At 68.8% G+C, this 21538-nt stretch overlaps 1 protein-coding gene across 1 annotated transcript in view; it reads left to right on the top strand.

Annotated features, from left to right (window-relative positions):
• LOC311516811 (SCO-spondin-like) overlaps window positions 1-21538 on the top strand; it is a 129641-nt gene that overhangs the window by 34339 nt on the left and 73764 nt on the right. The window contains exons 26-39 of the mRNA XM_084621145.1: window positions 376-525; window positions 1845-1938; window positions 2455-2855; window positions 3371-3601; window positions 4037-4225; window positions 4956-5192; window positions 6111-6233; window positions 7289-7380; window positions 12739-12976; window positions 17298-17450; window positions 17922-18062; window positions 18897-19079; window positions 19252-19402; window positions 21364-21523. Of these exons, the coding sequence (XP_084477271.1) occupies window positions 376-525; window positions 1845-1938; window positions 2455-2855; window positions 3371-3601; window positions 4037-4225; window positions 4956-5192; window positions 6111-6233; window positions 7289-7380; window positions 12739-12976; window positions 17298-17450; window positions 17922-18062; window positions 18897-19079; window positions 19252-19402; window positions 21364-21523 (2543 nt within the window). The remainder of the gene's footprint in view (window positions 1-375; window positions 526-1844; window positions 1939-2454; window positions 2856-3370; window positions 3602-4036; window positions 4226-4955; window positions 5193-6110; window positions 6234-7288; window positions 7381-12738; window positions 12977-17297; window positions 17451-17921; window positions 18063-18896; window positions 19080-19251; window positions 19403-21363; window positions 21524-21538) is intronic.

Genomic DNA, 21538 nt, shown 5'->3' on the forward strand with positions numbered 1-21538 from the left:
AGGAGGCCTCCTTGGGCCGGGGGCTCCCCCTAGGGCTGTCTGCTCCCCTGCCACAGCTGCGGGGTCCATCGCAGAGCGTGTCCAGCCGCGGGAATCCGGCTAGCTGTCCGGGGCTGGAGGGGCGGGACGGAGTTGGAGGGGGGCAGGACACAGAGCCCAGGCCCTGTGGGTTTGCCCTCCCCCCCCCCATCCCTGCCCCAGCCGGCGGCAGCTGCAGGTTTCCAGGCCAGGCTGGAGGCGGGAGGGCTCTGTTTCCCCGGGCTGGGGCCGTTAGCAGCGTGTAGCCCCCACACCTGGCTCCCAGGCCTCCTCAGCCCCCGGAGAGCCAGCGCCTGGCCGGTGGCAGTGACCCCCGCCTCCCTGCCTCCCTGCCAGCCATGCAGTGCGATAACGGGCTGGAGTACGAAGCCTGCGGCCCCGCCTGCCCCCAGACCTGCAAGAACTTCGGCCTGGAGCCCGCCGAGCACTGTGATGCCATCTCCTGCGTGGAGGGCTGCTTCTGCCCCGACGGCAGGGTCCTGCATGGTGAGCTGCTGGGGGCTGGGCGGTGACGGGGGCGCTGGGGTGACTGGAGGCTGGGGGCAGGGCGGTGACGCTGGGGTCAGGGACAGGGGGCGCTGGGGGGCGGGACGGGGGCGCTAGGGCCAGGACGGGGGCGCTGGGGGCAGGGCGGGGACTGGGTGCTGGGGGGCGGGACGGGAATGCTGCGGGCGGGACGGGGGCACTGGGGGCGGGGACGGGGCGCTGGGGGCAGGGACAGGGGGCGCTGGGGGCAGAGCAGGGACTGGACGCTGGTGGCAGGACAGGGGCACTGGGGGCAGGGCAGGGACGGGGGCGCTGGGGGCAGGACGGGGGTGCTGGGGGCTGGGACGAGACGCTGGGGCCGGGACGGGGGCGCTGGGGGCAGGACAGGGGCGCTGGGGGCAGGGCGGGGACGGGGGCGCTGGGGGCAGGACGGGGGTGCTGGGGGCTGGGACGAGACGCTGGGGCCGGGACGGGGGCGCTGGGGGCGGGAAGGGGGTGCCACGGCTGCCTCCGTTTCCAGCAGGTCTCCGGCCCCTGCGCCCCGTGCTGGAGTGTGGGGAGACGGAGCCTGTCCCAGGTGTGACTTGGGGCCTGGATGGGCCACACTGAGCATGCCCCACTCAGGGCAGGCTGCCAGAAATGGGGAGACAACCCCCAAAAGTGGTGGTTTATTCCGGGGTTAGAGTCACCGGGCCAGTAACAAAAAGCAACTCGCTCTTGTGTCACCACGTTGGTTCACAAGCAGCCCAAACCACAGTCCCCCTTCAGCGTCCCAGCCCCTGGCTCCCTGTCAGGCTTTTGCAAGTGCCCAGAGCAGGAAGGGCCCAGCTGCGATGTCACAGCCCAATGCAGGGGAAGTTACTGGCCCGCGATGGAGTCCAGGGTCGCGTGAGCACGGACAGTTACTGGTAAAAGATGGAGTCTTAGGTCACATGTCCTTGTGTGGTTTGCTGGCTGACGGGCGCCCGCTGACCCCAGGCTGTCTGAGGCATCCACAGGAAAGGCCTCTCACCACCGGTGCCCCTCGGTGCCACACTGTGCCGGCCCTGGAGCCAGGATGCCCCTCACTCCACCCTGGTTCAGAAGCAGGCTGTGGGTGAGAGCGTGGAGACACCGCTGCTCGCTCGAAGTGCGCTGGGGATAGGCTCTCACCCGCCAGAACTGGCTGCTCGGGAACAGGGTGGGGGGAAGGCTGTCCCTCCCAGTGCTCCCCTGCAGCCCTCCCAGCTGCGTGTGGGGCCCTGAGTCCCCGAGGCCCTGGGGTAAAGTAGGGGATCTCCAGGGCCTGGACAGCATCGCTCTCCCGCTTGCCCCGGCAGATGGCAGCTGCATCGACCCCGCCGAGTGCCCCTGTTACTGGGAGCGCATCTCGTTCCCGGCGGGCGCTGTGGTGAAGCAGGAGTGCAAGAACTGGTGAGTTCAGGCTAGTGCCCTGCGAGCTGTCTCCCCTGTGCTAGCTCCCTCCCACCCATCTTCCAGCCCTGCCTCCGCCGAGCGCCCTCGGAGCTCCCCTCGAGGCGCGTGCTCTGCCCAGCCGGGGGGCTTTCCCACAGCCCAGGGGGCTCCCTGCCAGCCCCATGCCCTGAGGTGACAGCCAGGAGAGGCTAAGGGCAGCTTGCCCAGGGGTAGGTGAAGGGCGGCCATACCCTCCTGCCAGCTGGGAGCTGTGCTCTGTGTCGAGTCGCCCCCGTCGGTGGAGCTGCGGCGTGGGGATGGCCAGGTCCCAGCAGATCCCAAAGAGCCCTCCCCGGGCTAGAGTGGACTCTCTGGGCGCTGCCTTCCCCAACCCGCGGCATCCCCCCTCCCGGGGAGGCAGCTCCCCCAACAGACAGACGGGCAGACAGACATTTTCAGGAGCTTTGCTTTGCTTCCGCTCCGTGGCGTCCCTGCCCAGCGAGGCCCTGACGCCCGCTCTCCCGTGGCCCGCAGCACGTGCGAGGCGGGGCTGTGGCAGTGTGATGCCCCCGCAGAACCCTGCGTGGCCCCGGCCCGCTGCCCCGAGGCGCAGTTCGCCTGCCGCACGGGCGGGCGCTGCGTGCCCAGCGCCTGGGTCTGCGACAACGAGGACGACTGCGGGGACGGCTCGGACGAGTTCTGCGCGCCCAGCTGTGCCCCGCACCAGTTCCGGTGCGCCAGCGGGCAGTGCGTGGCCTGGGGGTACCGCTGCGACGGCACCGACGACTGCCTGGACCGCTCGGACGAGCGCGACTGCCCGGCGCCCGGCTGCGCCCAGCAGGAGTTCCGCTGCGCCAATGGGCGCTGCATCCCCCGGGCGCACGTCTGCGATGGGGAGCTGGACTGTGGCTTCGCCGACGAGTCCGATGAGGCTGGTGAGTGACGGGCCATGGGCGGCGGGGCTAGCGAGGGGCCGGGCAGGGCCGCCCACCTGGCCAGTGGGCTACCGAGCCAGCCCTAGAGCCTGTGTGATGGCGCCGGCCGTGTACTGGGGCCTACGAGGTGAGGTGACGCCCCGGCTGAGCCCCTCTGGAGATCCCCAGGCAGAGATCCCAGCCCTGCCCCCTATGCACGCGTGGCTCAGAGTGCGGGGCCCGGGCGGGCGATTCGCTGTGGGGCTCCCGGAGCGGAAGGCGGAGCAGGCCCTGCATGGTGAGTGACGGGATGATCCCGCGGCAGAGCGTGGGGCCTGCGCCCTCCTGTCGGTGCCACCGGCTCCCTGTGGAGACCCCCCGGGGGAACTTGGGCCCTTCTCCCGGTAGCCGAGTGCCAGGTTGCTGGACATGGGCCGTTCCCCGAGGAGCCTGGGGGCGGTGTGTGGACCATGCCTCGCCCACGCTGCCGGGGCTGCCCGGTGGGAGGAGAGTCTGACCCCGGCTGGCCCCGGCAGGCTGCGGCCCCTCCTGCGGGGCCGGGGAGTTCAGCTGTGCAGCAGGGCGGTGCCTGCCCTATCTGCATCGCTGCGACGGGCACGACGACTGCGGGGACTTCAGCGACGAGCGGGAGTGTGTGTGCCCCCCCGGCGACTTCCAGTGCCCGGACGCGCTGTGCCTCCCGCCGGCCCTGGTGTGCGACGGGAAGAGGGACTGCCCGGCTGGCACCGATGAGGCCTTCTGCCCAGGTGAGCTGCTGGTCCACCACCCCGCGTGGCTCCTCTCCCCCCCCTCTGGCTTCCCCCTCTGCTGTGCTGGGGCCACCCACCACCCAGGGGCAACCACCCCCTTGCCAGGCCTGGCCTCGCCCCGCCACCCCGCCAGGACCGTCCTCCACGGCCAGCCACCCCTTCGCCACAGCCGGGATGGCCACCCGCCTCCTCCCCTCAGAGCCCCGCCATGCCGCCGGGCAGGCCCTGGAATGAATGCCGTGCTCCTGAGGGGGCCAGGCTGACGGCCCGGGAGCCTGGATGCCCCTGGGGAGCCGAGCGCGGGCAGCAGCGAGAGCTGCCAACCTGCCCACCAATGCGCCTCCCCCTGCCCTGGGGCCTGAGCGGGGAGCTGCCCTCGGCTGGGTGGCAGCGTGTGGCCGGGCAGCCCATCTCTGAATTCTCCCCCTTCAGGCCGGGTGACCTGTGCCCCGGGGCAGCTGCCGTGCCCGGACGGTTCCTGTGTCAGCCGGATGCGGGTGTGCGACGGAGCCTGGGACTGCAGGGACGGCTCTGACGAGAGCCCAGCTCGGTGCCCCCTGCCCGTCACCCTGCCCACGGCGCTGCCCGCGACTCGCCTGCCGCCGGCCAACCGCACCACCGGTGAGTGGCCAGGGGCCGCTGTGGGGGGGCTGCGGCTTCCGCACTCTGGCCAGACAGCAGCAGTGGGGCACAGCTCCTCCCCGCTCCCCACTGTGCCCCATGCCGGGAGCTCCCCCCACAGCCGGCACCCCACCCTGCTCCCCACAGCGACCCCTGCCGGGAGCCCCCCCACAGCCGGCACCCCACCCTGCTCCCCACAGCACCCCCTGCCGGGAGCCCCCCCCACAGCCGGCACCCCACCCTGCTCCCCACAGCGACCCCTGCCGGGAGCCCCCCCCACAGCCGGCACCCCACCCCCGCCCCACAGCGCCCCCTGCCGGGAGCCCCCCCATAGCCTGCACCCCACCCTGCTCCCCACAGCGCCCCCTGCCGGGAGCCCCCCCATAGCCCGCACCCCACCCTGCTCCCGACAGCGCCCCCTGCCGGGAGCCCCCCCATAGCCCGCGCCCCACCCTGCTCCCCACAGCGACCCCTGCCGGGAGGGGCCAAGACTGGAATAACTGGGAGCCCCTCACAAACCAGCGCCCCCTGCTGGGAGCTCCCCCCACAGCTGGCGCCCCGCCCCCTCCCCACAGCGCCCCCTGCTGGGATCGAGGCGTTGGAGCTGTCGTGTGCAGCGAGCAGGGGACGAGGCTGCCGCTGGGTCCTCTCCCCGGGGGCTCCCTGTAGGAAGCCCCCCCCCCCCCCCGCAGGACCGAGCCCTGAGAGCTCCCTCGGTCTCCCCTCACAGCGCCCCCGTGTGGCCGCTACGAGTTCCGCTGCGGCAGCGGGGAGTGCACGCCGCGCGGCTGGGTGTGCGACGACGAGGCCGACTGCCTGGACGGCAGCGACGAGCTGGTGTGCAACCGGACCTGCGGCCTGGACCAGCACACGTGCGCCGTCAGCGCCGAGTGCATCCCCTACGGGCAGCTGTGCGACGGCATCCCCCAGTGCCGGGACCGGTCCGACGAGAGCACCGACAACTGCGGTGAGCCCAGCGCCGGCTCCAGCCCGGCCCGACCCAGCCCGCGCCTCCCGGGGCCTTTCCTCCTTTCCTCCTCTCCTCCTTGTCCCTGCTGGCCTCCCCGCCCCGGGGCCCCTGTGACCCCCTGCAGGATTGCTCCCCCTGTCCAGCCCCCAGCTCCCCCGTTCGGTCCCTCAGGTGAGTGGCCAGGGCGTGGCCGGGAGCGTGCTGTGGCTTTCGTACCCTGGCCAGTCAGCGCCAGTGGGGCAGGACGTTTCAGTCCCTCTGCTCTGAGCCCCTCCGTCAGGGGTGACAGGGCCCCATGGAGCTGGCGCAAAGTGCCCTGCTCTGTGCTGGCTGCTGACCCATGCCCAGCCCGGTGCCGGCTATGCCGGCTGCTCAGAGCTGCACTCGGAGACGGTGGGGCTCTCCGGGGCAGACGAGGCCGCGGGGGGTCCCCTCTGCCAGAGCCCCGCTGACCACGGACCCCGCGCCTGGCGAACGTGCAGAGTGAGCCGAGGGCACGTGGTGAGTCCTCAGTGCGGGCCAGCCACACCTATGCCTTGGGGTCCCTGGTGTAACCCTCCAGAACCGGCCGGCTTTGGGCCCCTCCCGCCCCCCTCCCCGAGCCGGGCTCCGATTCGGGCACAGAGCCAAGCCCGCTGAGTGGGCAAAAGGCTCTGTTCGCTGCCCTGGGCCCTGCCCAGCCCACTCGCCTTTCCACTCTGGCCGCGGGGCCCCACACGGTGACATCGACAGGCCCTGGCTTCGGTTCCCACTGACGACCCAGCCAGGGGCTGGTCATGCAGGCAACCCCCTCCCAGCCCCAGGCAGCAGCAGACACTGCACCCGCCTGCACCCTTGGTGCTGGCCGGGGTGGTCCTGCCCCTTCCCCCCCGTGCCCCAGAGCAGGGTCACTGATCTCCCTTCCTTCCCTGGCAGGATCCACTGAGATCCCACCCTGCCCAGGGCTCTTCGTCTGCAACAACCGCATGTGCGTGAACGTCTCCCGGGTGTGCGACGGCTTGCAGGACTGCCCCCAGAGCGAGGACGAGCTGGCCTGCGGTGAGGGTGGCTGCGGGGGGCGGGGGGCATCGCACAGGCCTGGGCGCTCCCAGCAGCACATCTGTTGGGATGGGGGGCTGCTCCAAGCCCTGCACAGGCTGAACACGGGAGGGGGTGAATGGCAGGGTGACCGGACGATTGGTCTGAGCCCGCACAGGGGGGCCATGGGGCTACATAGGCACATTGATCAGAGCTTGTACTGCAGGGAGGCAACGATGCCAAACTACAGGGGCCCGTGGTTGTGACGGGCACGGGGGGAGCGGGCGGAGGGCCGAGGCCGTGATGGGCACGGGGGGAGCGGGCCGAGGGCCAAGGCCGTGACGGGGACGGGGGGAGCGGGCGGAGGGCCGAGGCCGTGATGGGCACGGGGGGAGCGGGCGGAGGGCTGTGGCCATCATGGGCACGGGGGGAGCGGGCCGAGGGCCAAGGCCGTGACGGGCACGGGGGGAGCGGGCGGAGGGCCGAGGCCGTGATGGGCACGGGGGGAGCGGGCCGAGGGCCAAGGCCGTGACGGGGACGGGGGGAGCGGGCGGAGGGCCGAGGCCGTGATGGGCACGGGGGGAGCGGGCGGAGGGCTGTGGCCATCATGGGCACGGGGGGAGCGGGCATGGGTCTGTGGCCGTGACGGGCACGGGGGGAGCGGGCGGAGGGCCGAGGCCGTGATGGGCACGGGGGGAGCGGGCGGAGGGCCGAGGCCGTGATGGGCACGGGGGGAGCGGGCGGAGGGCTGTGGCCATCATGGGCACGGGGGGAGCGGGCGGAGGGCCAAGGCCGTGATGGGCACGGGGGGAGCGGGCGGAGGGCTGTGGCCATCATGGGCACGGGGGGAGCGGGCATGGGTCTGTGGCCGTGACGGGCACAGGGGGAGCGGGTGGAAGGCCGAGGCCGTGATGGGCACGGGGGGAGCAGGCAGAGGGCTGTGGCCATGACGGGCACGGGGGGGAGCGGGCAGAGGGCCGTGGCTTTGATGGGCACGGGGGGAGTGGGTGGAGGGCCGTGGCTTTGATGGGCAGATCCCCTGGGCCTCTCACTGCCCCTCATCGGCCCCCCTGCAGACCATCACGTCCCACCCGGCGAGAGGAACCAGACGGTGGGGCCCTGCACCGAGTACTCGTGTGCCGAAGGCAAATGCATCCCCTTTAAGCAGGTATGGCTGGGGCTGGGGGCCGAGGGGGGCAGTGCCCCTGTTGGGGGCTCCAAGACGTTGTTGTGTGCGGCTGCTGGCCCAGCCCTGCCCCGGCTCCACTCCCCTGCCTGCGGGGCTGAGAGGGGCTGGCCAATCGGGTCTGGGCAGGTCTGCATGGCAGAGCTCCCCTCTGGCTAGCGTCCAGGGAGGAGGAAGGGGCAGTGCCCCTGGGTGAGCTGGGCCCAGTGTGCATAGACTCCCCGCTTCAGCCCTGTGCCCTAGCCCAAGACATGCGAGCTCCCTGGAAGCACTGCCCAGGCTGCCCCCTCCTGTCCCCTATGCCTGCCTCAGTGCTCCCCCCCGCCTCTGTCTCCACCGCCCTCCCCTGGCCAAGGGTCGTCTCTCTGCCCCCTCTCGCCATGCTCCCCTCGCCGATGCATCACACCCCTGGCACCCGGCAGCCTCATCCTCAACCACTGAGAGAGCCTGGGGGCTGCTGCGCCAACCTCCTCTGCCCCCCGCCAGCCTGCCAGGCATGCCTAGCCCTCATCTCCCTTCCCAGCTCTTCCTTCCCTGCCTGCCACTCCCCGGCAGGGCAGAGCCGGCTGGATCCTAACAGCATCGGACAGCTGCGCCACCCAGCCCTTGCCTCCTGATGCCAGTCCAGAGTGCCCCCTCGCGCCCGCTGCTCTGTCCTGTCTGCACTCGGCTCATAGGGTCCTTCTTACACCGGCTGGTCTCTGCTTCCCTCACCTGCCCATACTGCCTGCCCTGCCCTCCCCCTGTCCCCTGTCCCCTTCCCTGGTCTCTACTTCCCTCACCTGCCCATACTACTTGCCCTTCCCTGCCTTCCCCTGCCCTGCCCTGTCCCCTTCCTTCCCCTGCCCTGTCCCCTGCTGTCACAGAGTGTGGGGGAGTCAGGGCCCTGCACCCCCCACTTCCTGCGATTCCCCAGGACTCTCAGCCAGCCAGTAACACAGAGGTTTATTAGATGACAGGAACACGATCCAAACCAGAGCTTGTAGGTACAGAGAACACAACCCCTCAGTCAGGTCCATCTTGGGGGGTGGGGAGCCCAGACCTCGGTTCTGGGCCTCCCTCCATTTCCCCAGCCAGCTCCAAATAAAAACCCCCTCCAGCCGTCTCCCCCAGCCACAGCCCCCAGCTCCTCCTCTAGCCTTTGTCTAGTCTGGGGCAGAAGGTGTCACCTGGCCCCTGGGCTCAGGTTACAGGCTCAGGTATCGTTCCTCAGTCAAGTCACCCCCTTATTTCCCAGCACTATCTAGTATCAATGCAGACAGTAAACTAGTAAAACTCCCATGCAACATTCCCAGGTTAATACTCGCTGCTCCCTCACACCGCACCCTTTAATGCTCTCTGCTTCCTTCACCCACCCAGACTGCCTGCCTTCCCCTGCCCTGCCCTCTCCCTGTCCCCTGCTCCCTTCGCTCATCTCTGCTTCCCTCACCCACCCAGACTGCCTGCCTTCCCCTGCCCTGCCCTCTCCCTGTCCCCTGCTCCCTTCGCTCATCTCTGCTTCCCTCACCCACCCAGACTGCCTGCCTTCCCCTGCCCTGCCCTCTCCCTGTCCCCTGCTCCCTTCGCTCATCTCTGCTTCCCTCACCCACCCAGACTGCCTGCCTTCCCCTGCCCTGCCCTCTCCCTGTCCCCTGCTCCCTTCGCTCATCTCTGCTTCCCTCACCCACCCAGACTGCCTGCCTTCCCCTGCCCTGCCCTCTCCCTGTCCCCTGCTCCCTTCGCTCATCTCTGCTTCCCTCACCCACCCAGACTGCCTGCCTTCCCCTGCCCTGCCCTCTCCCTGTCCCCTGCTCCCTTCGCTCATCTCTGCTTCCCTCACCCACCCAGACTGCCTGCCTTCCCCTGCCCTGCCCTCTCCCTGTCCCCTGCTCCCTTCCCTCATCTCTGCTTCCCTCACCCTCCCATACTGCCTGCCCTGCCCTGCCCTGCCCTCTCCCCGTCCCCTGCTCCCTTCCCTCATCTCTGCTTCCTTCACCCACCCAGACTGCCTGCCTTCCCCTGCCCTGCCCTCTCCCTGTCCCCTGCTCCCTTCGCTCATCTCTGCTTCCCTCACCCACCCAGACTGCCTGCCTTCCCCTGCCCTGCCCTCTCCCTGTCCCCTGCTCCCTTCGCTCATCTCTGCTTCCCTCACCCACCCAGACTGCCTGCCTTCCCCTGCCCTGCCCTCTCCCTGTCCCCTGCTCCCTTCGCTCATCTCTGCTTCCCTCACCCACCCAGACTGCCTGCCTTCCCCTGCCCTGCCCTCTCCCTGTCCCCTGCTCCCTTCGCTCATCTCTGCTTCCCTCACCCACCCAGACTGCCTGCCTTCCCCTGCCCTGCCCTCTCCCTGTCCCCTGCTCCCTTCCCTCATCTCTGCTTCCCTCACCCACCCAGACTGCCTGCCTGCCTTCCCCTGCCCTGCCCTCTCCCTGTCCCCTGCTCCCTTCGCTCATCTCTGCTTCCCTCACCCACCCAGACTGCCTGCCTGCCTTCCCCTGCCCTGCCCTCTCCCTGTCCCCTGCTCCCTTCGCTCATCTCTGCTTCCCTCACCCACCCAGACTGCCTGCCTTCCCCTGCCCTGCCCTCTCCCTGTCCCCTGCTCCCTTCCCTCATCTCTGCTTCCCTCACCCACCCAGACTGCCTGCCTTCCCCTGCCCTGCCCTCTCCCTGTCCCCTGCTCCCTTCGCTCATCTCTGCTTCCCTCACCCACCCAGACTGCCTGCCTGCCTTCCCCTGCCCTGCCCTCTCCCTGTCCCCTGCTCCCTTCGCTCATCTCTGCTTCCCTCACCCACCCAGACTGCCTGCCTTCCCCTGCCCTGCCCTCTCCCTGTCCCCTGCTCCCTTCGCTCATCTCTGCTTCCCTCACCCACCCAGACTGCCTGCCTTCCCCTGCCCTGCCCTCTCCCTGTCCCCTGCTCCCTTCGCTCATCTCTGCTTCCCTCACCCACCCATACTGCCTGCCTTCCCCTGCCCTGCCCTCTCCCTGTCCCCTGCTCCCTTCCCTCATTTCTGCTTCCCTCACCCACCCAGACTGCCTGCCTTCCCCTGCCCTGCCCTCTCCCTGTCCCCTGCTCCCTTCGCTCATCTCTGCTTCCCTCACCCACCCAGACTGCCTGCCTTCCCCTGCCCTGCCCTCTCCCTGTCCCCTGCTCCCTTCCCTCATCTCTGCTTCCCTCACCCTCCCATACTGCCTGCCCTGCCCTGCCCTGCCCTCTCCCTGTCCCCTGCTCCCTTCGCTCATCTCTGCTTCCCTCACCCACCCAGACTGCCTGCCTGCCTTCCCCTGCCCTGCCCTCTCCCTGTCCCCTGCTCCCTTCCCTCATCTCTGCTTCCCTCACCCACCCAGACTGCCTGCCTTCCCCTGCCCTGCCCTCTCCCTGTCCCCTGCTCCCTTCGCTCATCTCTGCTTCCCTCACCCACCCAGACTGCCTGCCTTCCCCTGCCCTGCCCTCTCCCTGTCCCCTGCTCCCTTCGCTCATCTCTGCTTCCCTCACCCACCCAGACTGCCTGCCTTCCCCTGCCCTGCCCTCTCCCTGTCCCCTGCTCCCTTCGCTCATCTCTGCTTCCCTCACCCACCCAGACTGCCTGCCTTCCCCTGCCCTGCCCTCTCCCTGTCCCCTGCTCCCTTCCCTCATCTCTGCTTCCCTCACCCTCCCATACTGCCTGCCCTGCCCTGCCCTGCCCTCTCCCCGTCCCCTGCTCCCTTCCCTCATCTCTGCTTCCTTCACCCACCCAGACTGCCTGCCTTCCCCTGCCCTGCCCTCTCCCTGTCCCCTGCTCCCTTCGCTCATCTCTGCTTCCCTCACCCACCCAGACTGCCTGCCTTCCCCTGCCCTGCCCTCTCCCTGTCCCCTGCTCCCTTCGCTCATCTCTGCTTCCCTCACCCTCCCATACTGCCTGCCCTGCCCTGCCCTCTCCCCGTCCCCTGCTCCCTTCGCTCATCTCTGCTTCCCTCACCCTCCCATACTGCCTGCCCTGCCCTGCCCTCTCCCCGTCCCCTGCTCCCTTCCCTCATCTCTGCTTCCCTCACCCACCCAGACTGCCTGCCTTCCCCTGCCCTGCCCTCTCCCTGTCCCCTGCTCCCTTCGCTCATCTCTGCTTCCCTCACCCTCCCATACTGCCTGCCCTGCCCTGCCCTGCCCTCTCCCTGTCCCCTGCTCCCTTCGCTCATCTCTGCTTCCCTCTCCCTCCCATACTGCCTGCCCTGCCCTGCCCTGCCCTCTCCCTGTCCCCTGCTCCCTTCCCTCATCTCTGCTTCCCTCACCCACCCAGACTGCCTGCCTTCCCCTGCCCTGCCCTCTCCCTGTCCCCTGCTCCCTTCGCTCATCTCTGCTTCCCTCACCCGCCCAAACTGCCTGCCTTCCCCTGCCCTGCCCTCTCCCTGTCCCCTGCTCCCTTCGCTCATCTCTGCTTCCCTCACCCGTCCAAACTGCCTGCCTTCCCCTGCCCTGCCCTCTCCCTGTCCCCTGCTCCCTTCCCTCATCTCTGCTTCCCTCACCCACCCAGACTGCCTGCCTTCCCCTGCCCTGCCCTCTCCCTGTCCCCTGCTCCCTTCGCTCATCTCTGCTTCCCTCACCCACCCAGACTGCCTGCCTTCCCCTGCCCTGCCCTCTCCCTGTCCCCTACTCCCTTCCCTCATCTCTGCTTCCCTCACCCACCCATACTGCCTGCCCTGCCCTGCCCTCTCCCTGTCCCCTGCTCCCTTCGCTCATCTCTGCTTCCCTCACCCGCCCATACTGCCTGCCTTCCCCTGCCCTGCCCTCTCCCTGTCCCCTGCTCCCTTCGCTCATCTCTGCTTCCCTCACCCGCCCATACTGCCTGCCTTCCCCTGCCCTGCCCTCTCCCTGTCCCCTGCTCCCTTCGCTCATCTCTGCTTCCCTCACCCACCCAGACTGCCTGCCTTCCCCTGCCCTGCCCTCTCCCTGTCCCCTGCTCCCTTCGCTCATCTCTGCTTCCTTCACCCACCCATACTGCCTGCCTTCCCCTGCCCTGCCCTCTCCCTGTCCCCTGCTCCCTTCGCTCATCTCTGCTTCCCTCACCCACCCAGACTGCCTGCCTTCCCCTGCCCTGCCCTCTCCCTGTCCCCTGCTCCCTTCGCTCATCTCTGCTTCCCTCACCCACCCAGACTGCCTGCCTTCCCCTGCCCTGCCCTCTCCCTGTCCCCTGCTCCCTTCGCTCATCTCTGCTTCCCTCACCCGCCCATACTGCCTGCCTTCCCCTGCCCTGCCCTGCTCTCTCCCTGTCCCCTGCTCCCTTCGCTGGTCTCTGCCTCCCCCCGGCCTTTCCTGGCCCCGTCACTGTGGCCCCCCATCTCTGTGCGTCTCTGCCTCTCCCAGGGCGGCTCAGTGTGTCTCCCTGCAGGTGTGTAACGGGCTGGCGGATTGCGCTGATGGCAGCGAGGCCTCGGGCTGGCTGCCCTCCGACGAGCGGGACTGCGGGCTCTGGAGCCCCTGGGCCCCGTGGAGCACCTGCAGCCGGTCCTGTGGGACGGGCTTGCAGATCCGCAGGCGGGTCTGCACCAGGCGGGCCAACGATGTTCTACGCCAATGCCATGGCGAGGAGACGCAGGCCCAGCAGTGCTTCGCCGTGGCCTGCCCAGGTGAGACGGGCTGGGGGGTGCGTACAGCCGGGCGCGGGGCAGAGAGAGGGGTGTGTGTACAGCCGGGCGCGGGTCAGACAGAGGGGTGTGTGTACAGCCGGGCGCGGGGCAGACAGAGGGGTGTATGCACAGCCGGGCGCGGGGCAGACAGAGGGGTGTGTGCACAGCTGGGCGCTGGGGAGACAGAGGGGTTTGTGTACAGCCGGGCGCAGGCAGACAGAGGGGTGTGTGCACAGCCGGGTGCTGGCAGACAGAGGGGTTTGTGTACAGCCGGGCGTGGGGCAGACAGAGGGGTGTGTGCACAGCCGGGCGTGGGGCAGACAGAGGGGTGTGTGCACAGCCGGGCGCGGGGCAGACAGAGGGGTGTGTGCACAGCCGGGCGCGGGCAGACAGAGGGGTGTGTACAGCCGGGCGCGGGCAGACAGAGGGGTGTGTACAGCCGGGCGCTGGGCAGACAGAGGGGTGTGTGCACAGCCGGGCGCGGGGCAGACAGAGGGGTGTGTGCACAGCCAGGCGCGGGCAGACAGAGGGGTGTGTACAGCTGGGCGTGGGGCAGACAGAGGGGTGTGTGTACAGCCGGGCACCGGGCAGACAGAGGGGTGTGTGTACAGCCGGGCGCGGGGCAGACAGAGGGGTGTGTGTACAGCCGGGCGCGGGGCAGACAGAGGGGTGTGTACAGCCGGGCGCGGGGCAGACAGAGGGGTGTGTACAGCCGGGCGCGGGGCAGACAGAGGGGTGTGTACAGCCGGGCGCGGGGCAGACAGAGGGGGGGGTGTGCACAGCCGGGCGCGGGGCAGACAGAGGGGTGTGTGCACAGCCGGGCGCGGGGCAGACAGAGGGGTGTGTGCACAGCCCGGTGCGGGGCAGACAGAGGGGTGTGTGCACAGCCCGGTGCGGGGCAGACAGAGGGGTGTGTGCACAGCCCGGTGCGGGGCAGACAGAGGGGTGTGTGCACAGCCCGGTGCGGGGCAGACAGAGGGGTGTGTGCACAGCCCGGTGCGGGGCAGACAGAGGGGTGTGTGCACAGCCCGGTGCGGGGCAGACAGGGGGGTGTGTGCACAGCCGGGCGCGGGGCAGACAGAGGGGTGTGCACAGCCGGGCGCGGGGCAGACAGAGGGGTGTGCGCACAGCCGGGCGCGGGGCAGACAGAGGGGTGTGCGCACAGCCGGGCGCGGGGCAGACAGAGGGGTGTGCGTACAGCCGGGCGCGGGGCAGACAGAGGGGTGTGTGTACAGCCGGGCGTGGGGCAGACAGAGGGGTGTATGCACAGCCGGGCGTGGGGCAGACAGAGGGGTGTGTGCACAGCCGGGCGCTGGGCAGACAGAGGGGTGTGTGCACAGCTGGGCGCTGGGCAGACAGAGGGGTGTGTGCACAGCCGGGCGCTGGGCAGACAGAGGGGTTGTGTGCACAGCCGGGCCCGGGGCAGACAGAGGGGTGTGTGTACAGCCGGGCCCGGGGCAGACAGAGGGGTGTGTGTACAGCTGGGCGCTGGCAGACAGAGGGGTTTGTGTACAGCCGGGCGCGGGGCAGTCAGAGGGGTGTGTGTACAGCCGGGCGTGGGGCAGACAGAGGGGTGTGTACAGCCGGGCGTGGGGCAGACAGAGGGGTGTGTACAGCCGGGCGTGGGGCAGACAGAGGGGTGTGTGCACAGCCGGGCGCTGGGCAGACAGAGGGGGGGGTGTGCACAGCCGGGCGCGGGGCAGACAGAGGGGTGTGTGTACAGCCGGGCGTGGGGCAGACAGAGGGGGGTGTGTGCACAGCCGGGCGCGGGGCAGACAGAGGGGTGTGTGCACAGCCGGGCGTGGGGCAGACAGAGGGGTGTGTACAGCCGGGCGCGGGGCAGACAGAGGAGTGTGTGCACAGCCCGGTGCGGGGCAGACAGAGGGGTGTGCGTACAGCCGGGCGCGGGGCAGACAGAGGGGTGTGTGCACAGCCGGGCGCGGGGCAGACAGAGGGGTGTGTACAGCCGGGCGCTGGGCAGACAGAGGGATGTGTGCACAGCCGGGCGCGGGGCAGACAGAGGGGTGTGTGCACAGCCGGGCGCTGGGCAGACAGAGGGGTGTGTGCACAGCCGGGCGCTGGGCAGACAGAGGGGTTGTGTGCACAGCCGGGCCCGGGGCAGACAGAGGGGTGTGTGTACAGCCGGGCCCGGGGCAGACAGAGGGGTGTGTGTACAGCTGGGCGCTGGCAGACAGAGGGGTTTGTGTACAGCCGGGCGCGGGGCAGTCAGAGGGGTGTGTGTACAGCCGGGCTTGGGGCAGACAGAGGGGTGTGTACAGCCGGGCGTGGGGCAGACAGAGGGGTGTGTGCACAGCCGGGCGCTGGGCAGACAGAGGGGGGGGTGTGCACAGCCGGGCGCGGGGCAGACAGAGGGGTGTGTGTACAGCCGGGCGTGGGGCAGACAGAGGGGGGTGTGTGCACAGCCGGGCGCGGGGCAGACAGATGGGTGTGTGCACAGCCGGGCGTGGGGCAGACAGAGGGGTGTGTACAGCCGGGCGCGGGGCAGACAGAGGAGTGTGTGCACAGCCCGGTGCGGGGCAGACAGAGGGGTGTGCGTACAGCCGGGCGCGGGGCAGACAGAGGGGTGTGTGCACAGCCGGGCGCGGGGCAGACAGAGGGGTGTGTGTACAGCCGGGCGTGGGGCAGACAGAGGGGTGTGTGCACAGCCGGGCGCTGGGCAGACAGAGGGGTGTGTGCACAGCCGGGCGCTGGGCAGACAGAGGGGTGTGTGCACAGCCGGGCGCTGGGCAGACAGAGGGGTTGTGTGCACAGCCGGGCGCGGGGCAGACAGAGGGGTGTGTGTACAGCCGGGCCCGGGGCAGACAGAGGGGTGTGTGTACAGCTGGGCGCTGGCAGACAGAGGTGTTTGTGTACAGCCGGGCGCGGGGCAGTCAGAGGGGGGTGTGTACAGCCGGGCGTGGGGCAGACAGAGGGGTGTGTACAGCCGGGCGTGGGGCAGACAGAGGGGTGTGTGCACAGCCGGGCGCTGGGCAGACAGAGGGGGGGGTGTGCACAGCCGGGCGCAGGCAGACAGAGGGGTGTGTACAGCCGGGCGCGGGGCAGACAGAGGAGTGTGTGCACAGCCCGGTGCGGGGCAGACAGAGGGGTGTGCGTACAGCCGGGCGCGGGGCAGACAGAGGGGTGTGTGCACAGCCGGGCGCGGGGCAGACAGAGGGGTGTGTACAGCCGGGCGCTGGGCAGACAGAGGGGTGTGTGCACAGCCGGGCGCGGGGCAGACAGAGGGGTGTGTGCACAGCCGGGCGCGGGGCAGACAGAGGGGTGTGTACAGCCGGGCGCTGGGCAGACAGAGGGGTGTGTGCACAGCCGGGCGCGGGGCAGACAGAGGGGTGTGTGCACAGCCGGGCGCGGGGCAGACAGAGGGATGTGTGCACAGCCGGGCGTGGGGCAGACAGAGGGGTGTGTACAGCCGGGCGTGGGGCAGACAGAGGGGTGTGTGCACAGCCGGGCGCTGGGCAGACAGAGGGGTGTGTGCACAGCCGGGCGCTGGGCAGACAGAGGGGTGTGTGCACAGCCGGGCGCTGGGCAGACAGAGGGGTTGTGTGCACAGCCGGGCGCGGGGCAGACAGAGGGGGGTGTGTGCACAGCCGGGCGCGGGGCAGACAGAGGGGTGTGTACAGCCGGGCGCGGGGCAGACAGAGGGGTGTGTGCACAGCCGGGCGCGGGGCAGACAGAGGGGTGTGTGCACAGCCGGGCGCGGGGCAGACAGAGGGATGTGTGCACTGCCGGGCGTGGGGCAGACAGAGGGGTGTGCGTACAGCCGGGCGTGGGGCAGACAGAGGGGTGTGCGTACAGCCGGGCGTGGGGCAGACAGAGGGGTGTGTACAGCCGGGCGTGGGGCAGACAGAGGGGTGTGTGCACAGCCGGGCGCTGGGCAGACAGAGGGGTGTGTGCACAGCCGGGCGCTGGGCAGACAGAGGGGTTGTGTGCACAGCCGGGCGCGGGGCAGACAGAGGGGTGTCCGTACAGCTGGCTGTGGGACAGAGGAGTGTCCATACATCAGGGCGTGGGGTGGACAGAGGGGTGTCCGTGCGGCCCCGTGTGAGACAGACAGAGGGGTGTCCGTATGGCCAGGTGTGGGGCAGACAGGGGTGTCCGTACAGCTGGGGGAGGGGCAGGCAGAGGGGTGTCCATACAGCCGGGTGCGGGGCAGACCGAAGGGGATGTGTCAGGAATCACTGCAGCCCCACATAGGCGATGGGGTCGCTGCAGCCCCACGCGGGCGATAGGGGGGGTACTCCAGCCTGGTGCAGTGCGTGGGTGGGGCCGGTCCCACCAGCCCTCTCCCCTCTGTGCCCTGCAGTGGACGGTGCCTGGAGCGAGTGGGCAACGTGGGCAAACTGCACCCAGGACTGCCGCGGGGTGGTGGTGCGGCGTCGGGAGTGCATCGTGCCCCGGAACGGGGGCCGGCACTGCACCGAGCTGCCCGGAGCCTCGCCCAGCACGCTGGAGATCAGTGAGTCCGTGGGGCTGCGGCTGGGTTCCCTGCTCTGGGCACGGCCGGCATCCACACTGGGGAGCAGCTCTATGGGGCAGAGCAGCTCCCTGTGCTTCCCCGCTGCCTGGCACTCGGCTGAGCCCACAGATGCCGTCTGTCTTAGATCCTTCCCTGCTGCCTGGGGCCTGCTGGCCAGGTTACCCTGCCCATGAGTGGGGATCAGGGGCCCTTGGCCCCCCAGAGCCGCTGTGCGTTGCTGTTGGCCCCGGAGCTCCCTCTGCTGGGGGGGTTGCTACGATGCTGCCATCATGGCCCAGAACAGCTGCTCCTGGCGGCCGGCTCCCGAGAGGGTCGAGCCCAGCCTGGCACCTCTGCCTCATCCCTGGAGCTCCCAGGGCTGGGCCGCGGGTGGTGGGGGCTGGTGGGCCTGGGCTTGGTGCTGGGGCAGCCCTGAGTGAACTAACCGCACTCCCTGGTCTCTCTCTGCAGAGGCCTGCCAGCTGGAAGGCTGCCTCAACGCCACCGCCTGCCCCGCAGGCCTGGTGCGCAGGCCATGCGCCCCGTGCCCCATGGCCTGCACCGATCTGGCCAGCAAGGGCAAGTGCAAGAGGGACAGGCCCTGCAGCCCAGGTAGGGCCATGTGGGGGACTAGGTGGGAGGGCCAAGAGGGGCGGGAGCTGGGTTGGAGGTGTCACGGAGTCCCCAGGCGATGCTCTGGAACTGCTCCCTACGAAGCCAGGAAGGACTCTGGGGAAGTCTCCTCTCTGGGAACAGCCTGTCTGCAGGACACACAGCTCACCTGGCTTCCACCTTCCTGGGTCTGACCTCGGAGCATTCAGCCTCCTCTGCCCCTCCGTGCGCTTCCCCCAGCGAGTCCGCTCAGGCGGGGTCCTGGGGAAGCCAGAGGGTCCTGCCCCGCAACTCCGCAGTCAGACGGGACTCTCAGCCAGCCAGTAAAACAGAAGGTTTATTAGACGACAGGAACATGGTCTAACACAGAGCTTGTAGGTGCAGAGAACAGGACCCCTCAGCCGGGCCCATTTTGGGGGCAGTGAGCCAGACAACCCCGTCTGCCCTTCACTCCATGTCCCAGCCAGCCCCAAACTGAAACTCCCTCCAGCCCCTCCTCCTCTTGGCTTTGTCCCTTTCCCAGGCCGGGAGGTCACCTGATTCCTTTGTTCTCCAACCCTTTAGCTCTCACCTTGCAGGGGGAAGGGACCAGGCCATCAGGTGCCAGGAAACAGGGTGTTGGCCATTCTCTGTGTCCAGACCCCTGCACACACCTGCCCTCTAGGACTCTGCAATGATCATACACCCTTACCCCACCACCCAGACACTGAAGAACTGTATAGGGGAAACTGAGGCACCCCCGCACTATTCAGAGGAAACATTAAGAACAGTCCCGCTTCGTCACAGGCTGAGGGAGCGTGTGCCCTCACCCGCCGTCTGTGCTGCCCCCCGCAGGCTGCTGGTGCCCGGAGGGGCTGGTGCTGGACAGTGAGCAGCAGTGCGTGCGCCCCCGGGAGTGCCCGTGCCTGGTGGAGGGCGTGCGCCACTGGCCCGGCCAGCTGGTGAAGGTGAACTGCCGCATCTGCGCCTGTCAGGACGGGCAGATGAAGCGGTGTCGGCAGAACCCCGAGTGCACTGGTAGGTGGGGCTGGGCCCCGGGCTCCCCGGCCCCCCCCATTCCCGAGCCTGCGGGTGGCTGGTTCCTGGCTGCCTGCGTCCCGCTGCCCCTGGCTGCCAGGGCTGGGCGGCGGCAGCAGCGCGGGAGGCTGTGGGGGCTCGTCTCACGCCCCCTCCCTGTGTCTGTCTCTAGTTAACTGCGGCTGGTCGGCCTGGTCTCCCTGGGGCGAGTGCCTGGGCCCCTGTGGCGTGCAGAGCATCCAGTGGTCCTTCCGCAGCCCCAACAACCCCAGCAAACACGGCAACGGGCACCAGTGCCGGGGCATCTACCGCAAGGCCCGCCGGTGAGCGGAGGGCGGCTCCTGCCCCCTGCACGGGGGCTTCGGGGGGCGCGGGGGGGAGTTTTGCCATTTTGAGGGGCTCCACCAGGGCAGCTGCCATGTCAGGTCCAGCCCCTCTCTGGAGGGTCTTGGCCTGGGCTGGGTTAGTTCAAAGGAGCCTCTGAGCATCAACCCTGGGCGATGGGCATGGGATAGGGGTCCGGCAGTGGGCACACTCCAGGGCACCCCCTTGGGTTCCTAGGGCTCAGGGCGCAATCCGGCTGATTTAGGCACCCCCACCCTGACCCAGTTCCTGGGGCTCCGGGCGAACTCCTCTGCGGGTTTGCAGGGCCTTTTACCAGAGAAAGAGCCTTACACAGTAATATCCTTCTCCCGTTTATTAACGCTCACCAGCCAGAATGCACACACAGTGCCATGCTCGCCCGGCCCCGTCAGGCAGGGGGACTTTCCCAGCTGGCCAGGCAAGGTCAGTCTCGTCTGGGTCGTGCCGAGGATTCTTAGGCTGTGTCTGGGGGGTGAATTTCTTCTTCCAGGTCTTTCCTTCTTCTTCTCCTTCTCTTCCCTTTGCCTTTCTTTTTCCTTCCCAGCTCGTCTCCTTCTTGGACCTCAGTTTATATAGTGAGACTTGAGTCCTGCTTTGCTGCACCTTCACCAATCATTTCACTAAAGTATTGCAAAATCATTCTCTGACCAATCCTAACATACAGCAAAATCATTCGTTACCCCGTCAGACCCCACCCCCTTGGTTGATTTAAATCTTGTAAAATTAATTATGCAACAGACAGAAACAATCAAAGAACCAGACACAGACCAGACAGATAAACCATAGAGAAGTGGGGACCATAAAGGCAAAACAATAAAGAAGCAGGGATTTCGCACTGCAACTGTTGATAAGTGATTCCTTGCCAGACAGACTGCTGCCACAGGAAGTTTTCTTGAACCATCGTAAGAGGCTCCTTGCTTATCTGGTGACGGTGGGTGCTGTTAGGAGGCACCTTCTTCACAGCCCACCATGACATGGGTTTGGTACAATTCAGATGGAATGTGGGGCTGTGACTTTCTGCTTCTTGGCTCATGGCAGCTTCTCTCCTAATATGGCTGCAGACAAAGGCCTCAGACCTTACATATGGGGACTGAGGGCTGGGTACTGTGCAGTGGGCTCTGGGCATGGGGGCTGGAGTGGGCACAGGGTGCTGAGTATGGAGTTGGGGGTGGGCAGTGGGCTCTGGGTAGGGGGCTGGAATGGGCACTAGGCAAGGGCTTCTGGGTAGGGGGCTGGGGTAGGAGCTGTGCAGTGGGCTCTGGGTAGGGGTCTGGGCACTGGGCAGTGCACTCTGGGTCAGGGGCTGTGGTGGGCAGTGGGATCTGGGTAGGGGGCTGGGGTGGGCATTGGGCAGTGGAATTTCGGGGTGGGAACTGGGCTGTGGGTAGGGGCTGGGGTGGGCACCGGGCAGTGGGCTCTGGTAGGGGGTTGGGGTGAGCTCTGGGGGTGGCCACCGGGCAGTGGACTCTGGTAGAGGGCTGAGGTGGGCTCTGGGGGTGGGCACCGGGCAGTGGGCTCTGGGTAGGGGGCTGGGGGAGGTCTTTGGGCTCTGGGTAGGGGTTGGGGTGGGCACCGGGCAGTGGGCTCTGGTAGAGGGCTGAGGTGGGCTCTGGGGGTGGGCACCGGGCAGTGGGCTCTGGTAGAGGGCTGAGGTGGGCTCTGGGGGTGGGCACCGGGCAGTGGGCTCTGGGTAGGGGGCTGGGGGAGGGCTTTGGGCTCTGGGTAGGGGTTGGGGTGGGCACCGGGCAGTGGACTCTGGTAGAGGGCTGAGGTGGGCTCTGGGGGTGGGCACCGGGCAGTGGGCATTAGGTGCCAGGCGCTCTAATCAGGGGACTGGACTTTTAAGCCTCAGTCCTTCCCTGCTGGTGCTGAGCCACAGCCAGCTCTAACCGTGCCCCTCTGCCTGCCCCTCCCCGCGCAGGTGCCAGACGGATCCGTGCGAGGAGTGCGAGCACCACGGCCGGTCGCACGCCATTGGCGACCGCTGGCGATCGGGGCAGTGCCAGGTGTGCCAATGCCTGCCCAGCCTGACGGTGCAGTGCTCCCAGTACTGCCCGTACAGCACCGTGGGGTGCCCAGAGGTGAGCCCGGCACCC

This window comes from Lepidochelys olivacea, assembly GCF_965140295.1.
Source record: "Lepidochelys olivacea isolate rLepOli2 genome assembly, chromosome: 2".
NCBI classification, from domain to species: Eukaryota; Metazoa; Chordata; order Testudines; family Cheloniidae; genus Lepidochelys; species Lepidochelys olivacea.